The 12,481-nt window shown below is 30.8% G+C and overlaps 1 protein-coding gene across 1 annotated transcript in view; it reads right to left on the bottom strand.

Annotated features, from left to right (window-relative positions):
* Upf1 (Upf1 RNA helicase) overlaps positions 1-12,481 on the bottom strand; it is a 98,131-nt gene that overhangs the window by 27,517 nt on the left and 58,133 nt on the right. The window contains exons 12-13 of the mRNA XM_075382316.1: positions 7,623-7,836; positions 3,477-3,703 (exon numbers count right to left, since the gene is read on the bottom strand). Coding sequence (XP_075238431.1) covers positions 3,477-3,703; positions 7,623-7,836 — 441 coding nt within the window. The remainder of the gene's footprint in view (positions 1-3,476; positions 3,704-7,622; positions 7,837-12,481) is intronic.

Here is a 12,481-nt window from a genome sequence, read left to right as displayed (position 1 = left end):
AGAAAATTTGCATCTGTAAATATATTAATTGTTACAACCATAATTGTTGTTAAAAACCCAAATGAGCTGCAAATTGAAGACATCAACCTGAAGAAATCATAGCTACACAGTATGTCTGAAAAGTTCCGTAACTAAATTAAATAAAAATACATATTTAAAGATAACAAATTTACTCTCATCAGCCCTCTACATAGAACTCTTCTCTAGTTGTACACTCGCATCACCAGCAGAGCCTGTCAAACGCTCTGAAGAAATCACTTTGTGGGATCTCCATTAACTGCTTAGTGTTAAGCCCTTTGGATGGCCAGAATGTCATCAAAAAAGCAATCTTTTATCTTCAACTCGAGTTCTGGGAAAAGAAAACATTTTGCTAGAGCCAAGTTGGATGAATAGGGCGAGTGGGATAAGACAGTGATTTGATTTGCAGCATAATAACATGTTAAAACTGTTGCCATGTGTGCCTGGGCATTGTCATGAAGACAGTCCAACTGCCCAAATCCTGATACTTGGGCTGATTCGACGAATGCATCACATCAGGTGTTTCATTATATCCAAATAGAATTTATAATTCACGGTTTGATTAGTTGGGACAAATTCATGATAAATCAGGCCCTTTAAGTCAAAGAATGCAATCAATATAGTTTTCACTCTTGATTTTTGCTGCCTGACTTTCACCAGTCTTTGTGCTCCACGACTCAAACAAGCAGCAGATAGAGGCTTTGTTTACGGACCATACATGAAGCAACGCTTTCATCCCCAGTTACAATTGTTTGCAAGAAATTTGGGTCACTATCAGCAGTTTCAACGAAGTCTTGAGCACAAGACGCACCTGTTTTTGTTCTTTCATCAAGAAGTGTGGAATGAAACGAGTGCACACCTTTCGGCGGTTCATTTTTTCTGTTAGAATTGTACTACATACCACGTCTTTAAAATGTTTAACTGCTATGGCCTAAAGGATAAGATGAGGTTGTTTGAGCAAAAGTGCATGCACTTTTGCAATATTTTCACCATGAAGAGCTGTTGACGGCCTCCCACATCATTCGCCATCATCCACCTCTCTAACGCCTTTAAACTGCTTCACCATGTGTATGTTGTAGTACAAGATGCGGTTTCATCACCGAATGCTTGCTGTATCATAGAATAAGTATCAATGAAAGATTTTTGAACCTGAACACAAAATTTTTTTGCGCTTCTTGTACCATGTCACGAGTTTGCACAAGGTCACATGAATACATGTGACCTTGTACATGGTCGAATATAAACTTGAGACTGGAGTGACTAAACATGATGAAATTTTGTACACACTCATCAGACATCATACTACATAGTTCCTTGGTTGTTTTGAGAGATGGCACTAATTGTATTGACTACAGAAATTTAGTTCCGGAACTTTTCAGACCTACTGTACTGTGTATTCTCAATAAAGAGCAGTCTTAGAGCAGTCTTAGTCTTCCTCATTCAGCTGAAAGTACCATCACACATCCTTACTAGATGAGCTAAAAAATGGGTCTAAACATTAAAAAAATCTGACATTGTGATAAGATTTTTACTATAAAACAAAGACTACTGTCCACAAATAGTGCGGTTTATTTTCGTACCTAAATCTGTAGATTTCTCTTTCTACTAATCTCTTTGACAACAAAGCCACAGAAAGTTCTTAGACATGCATCCTTGAATATGCATATCATAGTTTAAATCTAAAAACTAAGGCATAAAAACATAGTTTTTTTTCTCTTACAAGAATGGTGAAAAGGGTATAATGCCATAATTGTAAATTATGGATTTAAATATTAAAAAAAGAGTACTTTATCATTATATATGCAATCTTATCCTATTATTTAATGCTTCAAATTTGGTTTTATATTAAGTACTTTGTGTAATTATTTTTCTCAATATATCCTAAACTTGGTGGCTTTAAATTATATTAGAGTTCTGTTTCCAGCCTCAAAGGCCTAAGTCCATGTGCTCTTAAATGGATCTGCACTACATATTAAAATTAAACTGGGCAGATAAGATTTTTACAATAAAAGACTACCATTTTCAAATATTCTCTGTTAATAATTAATATTAATGTAACACTGAATTCAGTTTAGATTCTAATTATTCACTTACTGGTGTTCTACATAATGCTACAGATGCATAATAAATAAATTCCACATATTTAGATTGGTATTGTGCGCTTGTTTGCACATGTGTGATATGTGAATGATAACATATACACAAAGTGATACTGATGTGTGTAATTTATTTAGTTTTACAGATGGCCTTAAAGCCAACAGCAATTCAGTTGTTAACTAAAATTTAATTTAATAACTAGAAATTATTTCCAGTAATGGTTTAGAATAAAAATGTATTCATGAGAAATTTTCATGAGATTTTCTAAGAAATAACCAAGTCTCTAGAAATAACCTTTTGCTTTGAAAAAGTACTTCGTAATAAAATAATAATAACAATCTATTTTAGTTTAACACAAATACACCTACACATAGTAAGTTAAAACAGGCTGTAGTATACCTAATTACATCTCTTACTATTTAAAGCATTTCCCTACAAAATTATCCAAAAGTAAAAACTAACATATATAGATATCATACCAAAGTACAGTGATGCCTATATTTTTTTAACTCCTTGGAATACGAAACAATGCATAATGCAGAATTTATTTAATTAGAATGCATTAACAATAATTAAATAAGTAACCTATGATCTTTTTGGATTCCTGATGCCAGGCAAGGTCTGGCAAAAAAATTAGAAAGTGCTATATATTCTAAGAAATAAGTCACAAAAAAGTCACAACAATAACAAGTCACAATTCTATACATGTGTATAGAATTTTTAAATGACATTTATTTCATTCATTTAGAGGGAATAACAGGAAACTGTCAGTCCCTCTAGACATGTAGCCCTCAATGAAAAACCAACCATTTATACAGCTTTAACTGATGGATTCATTTATGGAACCTGCAATAAGTTTAAGATTAACTGTTCCATGTCATGTTTCCTGAGAAGTTATACCTTTGAGTACCCTGCCTGAAGAAAAATTTAATTAAAAGGTTTCTACAATTTCAAGTCACAAATACTAAGATCCACTTTAAGTCAGGTCAGAATATTACTCATTTAGTGTGACAAATACATTTCACATAAGAAATTTTGTTTACCTCCAATAATTAATAAAACTAATAATAAATCTTAAAATAAAAAGTTACATACACGTTAAAAGAATGTGTTTGGCTAGCTTTTTGAATAAAAAAAAAAAGTACTTCTGAAATTGGTTGCAAGAAACATTTTACACTAGTGCAAGTTCAATTAAGAAATAAAAATAATACAATGATTGAAATTATTACAAACATAAAAATAATTATTAATATATGATACCCGGTGACAGATTTATTTACTATTATTTAAATATTTATATACAAAAAACAAAGATTAAAATAAGATTTAAAAAGAATCTTTTAAAATAATCAATAACATACAAGATAAGCTCGTTGCCCTTCATATGGAGTAATTACACCTATCTGCTCTGGTTTCACACCACAACGAAGAAACCTTGTGGTAATTTTTTCAACATTTGCTGCCTCGGTACGATTCAAATAAGATGTACCTGAGCCAGCAATTTCTTCCTGACCCTGGGTAACGTAAAACAGCATTGGTTTATCAGCCACAGGCCATGGGAAATCCATCTTTACAAGCTTCCTTTCATCTAACAAAAAAAAAAAATACATTAGTAGTTATTACAGAGTTCCTATTAGTTTTGTTATTAAATCATCAGCTAATACACAATAGACAAAATTTGTTTCAATGTTGTAAAAGACCCTTCAGTTGTTACTACATTCTAAAGAAATATACTTATATAAAAACAAATTTCCTTCTGTTTTTTCTTCCATTCTTTCCTTTATTCAATAGGAACATTATTTAAAGAAATGACCTATTCCTTCTAAATGAAAATCTTTTTTAAATTGTCTATGTCCATAAGTAGCACACAAAAATCTACCCACAAAGATATCCCACTCAGGCCCAAATGTGTTTTACCCAAGATTCAGTGATTTGTTTTTATGATAGTTCGGTCTTTTTTTTTTTTTTCATAATTGGACTAACTATCTCAGGTAGCCAATTCCTTTTCTAATAAAATATTCTAAACATTACACAATCAAAACTTTTTTTTGTTCGTTAAAATTTTCTTCTCAGGAGTTATGTAGGTGGCTCTAAAAGTTATCTGTTCAGTACTCTCCTCCACAATCAATGTAATTTTTAAAGGTTATAAATAAATATTAATCAAACTTTTAAACAATTCTCAATCTCAAAATATGACAAAACAAAATTTGAAAAAACAGCAAAATTATATTAACTCCTTATACCAACTATGACTGAACATTTCGATGTAGCCAATATGCATGAAAAGGGCCTTTGTCGGAATACTCCGTCAAATTTTTGTCAGATTTTAATTCGCTCTATATCATAATATTCCGGCAATTATTTAAAAATGTAGTTCACGTGTATTTTCACATGTTTATTTCGGGTTGTAGCTGTTGTTTTGTTTTAATTAGCTCAATTAAAAGTAGAACTAGGCACGAGGTTCATGCTTCCATGAACTCTGTTAGCTAATTCAGAGGCCAATGATGTAGGACATTCAACATGTCCAGACGAGGCCTACAGCGAAGGCAAACACTGAATTTAAAAATCACTGATGTAAATGTCTACAGAGGCATTTACATCGGTGGCTTTCCAAGGCCTGACTTATTACTGTGAGATGTAGAAAGTTAGAGGGCAAAAGACGACTCCTGTTGAAGCCCATCAGGGCTATTGACAAGGGGGGGGGGTGGCAGCAACTGAAAGCATCACAAGGTGAGTGTATTCCCTACGGGATTGGAATATTGTTTTGTGATTTAATATTGTGTATACGCTTTATAAATTTATTTACAAACTTTACCGTATATTTATAAGCTGGACCGGTATAGTTTTCACATTTTTTTACAATAGCTTTATGTATGCTGTTTTCTTACATTTGAGATGGCATCTACTTCAAAAAATGAATATTTTGACATTTTAACAATAGTGATATATGATATTTTTAATCTGATAGTGATTCTTTAGATGATATGTGAAGAGATATCTTTATTGTTACTACCCGACAGTGATTATGATTATGCTATTGAGGTCAATGCAGGTGATGCAGATAGGCCTACTCAAAAACACACAAGTAAAATTGAATGGGTAAATTACCATCAGTCTTGATTCCTTTTGTAGGCCCTCCAACTTTACTGGACAATCAGGTATAAATATTGTTATTCCTGATCCAAATGATGTATTTAGTATTTTCAAACTTTTTGTAATCGATGAATTGGTTGATATAATTACAAACTAAACAAATATATGGAATGATTTGGAAGCCCGAAATTGATAAATATTATATAAAAAAATAATTATTTGCAACCCCAGGTTTTTCAGCTAGTATGGCACACAAACGTTTGAAACTTTTACCTACATTTTTACTTCCTTGTACGAAGTAAAGGAAGTAGTATTGTGATCACAAAAAATGTCTGAAATTGATAAATATTATATAAAAAAATAATTATTTGCAACCCCAGGTTTTTCAGCTAGTATGGCACACAAACGTTTGAAACTTTTACCTACATTTTTACTTCCTTGTACGAAGTAAAGGAAGTATCCTTTACTTCGTACAAAATTGTGATCACAAAAAATGTCAGTTTTAGATTTCAATGGAAATATCCATTTAGACCAAACCTGAATCTATTTTGACTAGTTTCGGTATGACGTGTGATGTTGAAATTTTGGTTTAAGACTGTTGTAAAATTGCAATCAACTGGACCAAAAGTGTCCAAAATCCAAAAAAATTTCAATGAGAGCTTTTCAGTGAAAGTTAGTACTTACTTTCATTGGTCCCAGAGTTATAGCCAAATAGTTTTAATTAATGAAATATTTATATCTTACAAGGGGAAGGGGCACATTGGTTCGAATCAGACTTCATCTCCTTTTTTATTTCAATTTAAATATATTGGTTGATTTAATAATTAATAACCTCTGATTGTAAAAAAAATGTACAATAAATAATAATTCAGAAGTTATTAATGAAATAAAATTGTATGTACTTTTCATTTTAAAAAAATGTGTATGTAATTTAATAGGCGTACAAGGAATATGATGTCCACATCAGATTTTTTACATTCTACAAATGTTAGAAATATTACAAATGTTACAATTCTTAGAATACATAAATGACAAATTTTCTTGTTTATAACCAGAGATGGAAATAACTATCAATGAAAGCCTTTTGTTGTGGAAAGGTCAGTAGAGTTTCATCATGTTTATAAATCAAGCAAGCGAGATTTGGAATCAAAACTTATGTTTTAACTGAATCAAAGTCAGAATACATTTATAAGCTACTTGTATATATCGGAAGTGAAACATAACTAATCCATAACGCAAATTATGGGCATGCAACAAATATACTTTGATGCATGACCTGCTTCAAAAGGGATATTGCACGTATTCAAACAATTTCTATTGTAGTCCAGAGTTGGCTATTGTTTTGAAAGATAAAGACACTGACCTGGTGAGAAGAGTAAGGTGTATTAGGTGTCCCTAAGGATTTTGTAAAACAAAAATTGAAGAAAAATGAAATGATAGCATTGAGTGAAAAGTCCAGTCAAATGATGCTATTGAAGTAGTGTGATAAAAGGGATGTGTTATGTTTGTCACCTCAGCACAAAGTTCATCCTGTTGAGGCAAAAAGAAAAGGGCAAAATGTCATCATTCCTTCAATTATAAATGATTACAACATTTGTATGGAGGATGTTGATAAATTTGATTAGATGCTTGGGGCATACCCTCTTTAAAGAAAAAAACAAAATTTGATACAAAAAGGAATTCAAACAGCTCCTAAATATGTGCATATATCTTAATCTGCAATTTAGACAGGCTTTGGTAGAAGCAATTGTTAAAAAACGTTTTGTAGCCAAACCAAAAACAGTAAGACTATCACTAGAAGAGGATCCTCTGATGTTGAAGGGAAGACGACACTTTCCAGAGTACGTACCCACAAACGGAAAAAGAGCAAATGCTTCAAGAAGGTAATGAAGTGTTATGAAGCAATAAAAAACTGTGTGTAGCTCTATGTTTTAAAATATTTCATATGCTAAAAAACTATTAAAAACAATCATGATAGAATAAAACTTTTAGTAGTCAAGACAATTTCAAATACAGTGTAAAATAATTTGTGAAATTAGTGTTTTCAATTACAGTGTAATTCAGTGATATTTATGAGCAGTATGAAAACATCATTAATCATTAACATTAAAGTTAGGTAGGTAGGTTTAAGTAACATCAAAGTTAGGTTACGCAATTAGGTTTTTGTAAATATAATAACATATGTTTTGCATGAAAAATTACTGTTTATTACATTATACTAGGCCAGTCAAAAAAAAAAAATCAAGATAGCATTTTATGTGAAAATACAAAACTGGTAATTGAGTAAGTATAATACGAAACAGATAAAATATATTTATTAACATGTCTGTATTGAAAATATTATCCATGTATATTATATAAGCAATTAACATATCATAAGTAACAATTTTAATAAAAAAGCATGTTTAAAATACCTGCACATACTCCATTTTGCAAAGATCCTTCATAGAAGAAATTTGATGGAAATCTTGATAATTCTGGATGCATCCTATACTGTACTTCTAACCGGAATGGACGAATTCCAAGAACAACCAAACGTTCAAATAGAGATTGTGAAAGACCAGCACGAGATGCCTTTTTACACATCACAACTGGGCCCAATTGACAGTGATCTCCAACCAGAATAAGCTACAAAAAAAATAAATATAAAATCTTGTACTTCATAAAATCAATAAAAATTAACAAGAAAATTCAATTCCAGTGATTAAATAATACATTCACAATATACTATCTCCATCTCTTCATAACAGAAATCTCTCTTAAAAAAAGAATTAGGTTATGACCCAATTATTTGAACTTTTTAATTAGAAAGAAGTTACAGTAGATTGCAAATACTATAAATTTTCCTCCCTTCCTTCTATAAATTTTATAAGAAACTTTCTTCACCTGTTATAACAAAGATGAGTCAAAAACTTGCAGCACAGTACATCTCCCTTTGCTTCACACAGGCCATAAATGATGGCCTATCAGGCAATGTAACAAACCATGAGATGATTTATGTAATATTGTACAGCAGTTCTTATCAAGAAATTATTGACATTTCTGAATACCACATTCTGAGTAAATTTTGATTTATGAGCATATTCTGCTTTAACATGAGTAATCTAGTATTTGGATATAATACATTATACTTTCATATGCGTTAAGACTTCAGTACACTCTGTAATTACATTATAATTGCAACTAGTAAAGGTCAAATTTTTTAAATAAAAGGAAGAAATTTAAATTGTTTGGACATTATAAGAGGGAAACAAGAAAGTTGACGTTTGCCTGATTATTTCAATTTGGCTTCCTCTATAGTAGGAACAATATGATGCAACGGAGAAAAATAATTGAAGGTGTACCTGAAGGGAAGTAAAAAAAAACCTTCAGCAGTAGTTTAAAATCACCTACATGAAGTGGTTTTGCAGTGGTTTAAGCAGCAATGAAGTTCACACCTTCTTGTTGGTTTTCAAAATCAGACAGATTTTGAAAAAGCTAAACTGGAATTCTGAACTAAAATGCTCGATATAGAAAATTTTGAAGGTTCTACACAAATTTAAACAATATCACATCTCTTGTTTGAGAAAATTAATGACACAAAAGATGTTGGGAGTAATGTTACTAGTGTATGGCTTGAAAGTAGAGTGGTTTATGACACAAGGTTTAAGAAGAAAGCCATTTTCATTTTAATAGAGATAAAACAGTAAAGTTTGAAGATAAAAAGTGCACAGGTGGAAGATTGTAAAAAGAAGAGTAACTCTTCTAGCTTGTATCAATATGATGAAACTGAAACATGGTAGATTATTAGTGTAAGCAATATAAAAGGCCTAGATGTTTAAAGGCATTGTTACGTTTGAAATACCAAACAATAAATCTTCACTTCAAAAAAAGAAACTGAATGAAAAAAAATGTATTTACTGATGAATAATTATGCAGCACATCTAGTAGTAGATCTTGTAAGATCCAAGGACGCGCACAAATTATAATTGTCTTTTCTCCTGCCAAACCTACAAACAAGCATCTGCAATTGATGAACCACAGTATTATCATATGTGTTAAAGGTCATAAAAAAAAGTATTTTTGACTCTGAATTAATTAAAAATTAAATAAAATTTAACCTATATCACATCTGCATTCTTTAAAACGCTTGGGATGAGTTGGGTCTTACTATACAGGATGACAGTTTCTGAAGTGATGAAAGTGACAATCTGCTGCGCAGTGTATGGTTCAAACAAATTAATATGCCAGAGTACCTTAACTAATTTATCTGATTAATGAATATCCAAAGGCTGATGATGAGGTAGCAAAGCAGCTAAATTTTACTGATATTATTATTTAAAGCATCCTCACCTGGGTTAACTAAGATAATGAAGAGAACACACAGAGCCAAAGATTTTGTCACCAACTTTCAAACCTGATTTGGATACTATTAGGCTTGTTTTGATGTAATTTAAACGTCAAGATCAATGCTGATCATTACATTAAAATACTTAATATACCAAAATGTGATTTAAGAGTAATCAACACATTGTTATTAATTAATTTATTCAGAATAGACCAATCAATGCACATATTTTGTTGGGCATGCAAGTATTTTCAAAAATAACTTTACAAAAAATGAAAAATAGTCTGCTTACAAAATTTGTTTTTCATTTTCAGCCCCCTTCAGAATGGTAGAAAAAAAATATTAACACAATATCAACTAGTCCACTAAAAGGAAAAATATGTTTTTTACCTATACACAACTTTTCAGTTTGAAACATAATGAAGTAAATTTTTTTTAATTTTTAAAAATCTTAGTGTTTAATAACTGTCTACAAAAATGGTTTTCTGCAAATATACTGGTAAGATTACATTTCTAAATCTTTTTTAATTTTGTTTTTTATTTTAATTTTTTATGAAGTTTATTTAATTTTTAGACAGGATGATTTTCAGGAATAAACAATATTTTAAAAACCTATCATCATATAATCTCCGTTTAATGAAATTTCTCTTTACAGCAAAATGCCATAGCCCCATCAAGATATTTGTTCAAGAGAGTAGTTATCTGTTATAGGATAACAATTCGTTATAGGAAAAATTTACTGAATGTATACAATACATACTCTTTACATAAATCACTGACAAACTATTTAAGACATACAAACTGGGCCAAATAGCTTAACAACAAAAAATTATCATTAATGTAGGGAAAAATTAAAACATAAATCTCCAAATAAACTATAAACAGTGATGAATAATCAGATTAGAAACACACTATATAGAAATAACTAACTGAAATGAAACAAAGCTTATAAATAATGAACATCTAACAAGAGAATACAAAACACGCAGAAATGATGCGTGCTGCCTCCTTGTATATACATTATTTCACTACAAACAAACCAAATCACACTTAAGTTGAGTGTGCCTGTCAAGTCAAAATGTTTAACATACTGGACAATGGTTAATTTTTTACAGCTGAAAAAATGAACCCTAATGGCATTCTTCATTTATTAGCCATTTATAGTGACGAAATTGTTGACCAAACTATTTATTGTAAATAGGTGGGTAATAAAATGTTGTGCATAATAAAGCGAATACTGAGGATGATCCTTACAATGGTAAACCAGTTTCTGAGACGAGAAGCATTAAAAGAAGCTGGACAAATTGATTCGAGCAACCATCACACTACAGAAAAACCTTAAGGCATATAAAAAGAAAGAATAAGACATTACTGAGCAACTGAATTACTGTAAAATCTGTTTGCAGTGGGCATCACAAAATCTCACAAATAACTAACAGAAACTGCAACACTATAACATCTGCAGTATTACCTTGAAAGTTCTGTGCAATATTGTGACAAGAGATGATAGTTGGGTACATCATTACGAACAAAAAAGGACCGACTAAAAGAAAGACAAAGAACTGAATACAAACACTTTGGACCACTGCAATCTATGTAATTCAGGAAGCAACCCCAAAAAAAAAAATAAATTTTTGAAGTGTTCTGAGATGCCAAACACTTCCATGCTGATAGGGCGTGGAATGATTGAACACTACATGGTTCGTAGATGTTAAAACACCTGGGAAGATATTGTAAACGTTGTATTGGAAAATCCACTGAGCTGATGATCACAATAATGTTCAAACTCACTTCACATGCTACTGCTGAAATTCTAGTAAGTTGAAATTTGAACATCTTCTAAACTCACTGGATTTGAATTCCTATGATTTTCACTTCATCCTAAATTTAGAGACATTTTATCCCACGATTATTTTAGCATGGATAAAATCCTTGGTCCCAGTGAAGGAATGTGAAGGATGTGTAATGAGATCACGGATCAAGGAATGATTACTTTAATTCTTCATTGAAAGAATAAAAAACTGGTTAACCACTGGGAGAAACATATAACTGTAAATGGTGACTACATTGTAAAGTAAATGGAATCTCTTTTAACCAATAAAATGTCACTTCATACTTTTTATGTTTCATTCAAATGTCTCTTTCAATTTGCCAATTAATAGGTGTGCATTACTTTCAGCCATTCTTTATGAATTCCTTTATAAAATATTTTTCTTTTTTTGACAAAGAAGACTTTCAAAAATCCTCCTATATTATAAAACAAAGAATTCTGAAAATATTAAAATTGCAATAACTCAAGACCCCAACTATCTACTGAAGCATTATTATTTATCTTCTTAATTTTTTTGCCCCATTGTAGTGGGGTTGTGCCATGTAGTGGCCAGGAGGCACAGTCTCCTAGTATAAGTAAAGATTAAATTTAAAAAATTAAAGTTCCAAAATACTTTCTTTAGGCTTACAATGAAGTAAATTAAGTGTTTATATTACTATAATACTTTTCGTTGAAAAATTGTAACTTAATTTTTTTGTTATTTCTATTATTGCTGCTACTTATCCAGAGATAAACAGCTTAATTTACAAGTTTCTACTGCTTTAAATTAAATTATAGTAAGAGATTTTTGTTCATTTCAACTAATTCATAAGAGAAAAAATAGGTAATCCTATAGATGTAATACCATTGATATGAAGTTTTCAGGATTAGATTCAGTTGACAAGTCAACTAAATGTTTTACAAGCATTGAAAAAAGATTTTCCTGGTTGGCTGATGATGTGAATAATTTTATACTAATAAAATGAAGGAATCAAGATATATGACCGACACAACAAATACAATTTAGGAAATATTTGCTAAACTAGTTGAAATGAATAAAACTTTCTTGCTATAATTTAGAGCAGCAAAAACAAGTAAATTAAGCTGTTGTATAAAAAAGACCAGGAGTTGGAAGA

The sequence above is a fragment of the Lycorma delicatula genome, chromosome 1 (assembly GCF_047948215.1).
Source record: "Lycorma delicatula isolate Av1 chromosome 1, ASM4794821v1, whole genome shotgun sequence".
In the NCBI taxonomy this organism is placed as follows: domain Eukaryota; kingdom Metazoa; phylum Arthropoda; class Insecta; order Hemiptera; family Fulgoridae; genus Lycorma; species Lycorma delicatula.
Note: the sequence above shows the minus strand (reverse complement) of the source record. Positions and strands in the feature narration are given on the sequence as shown.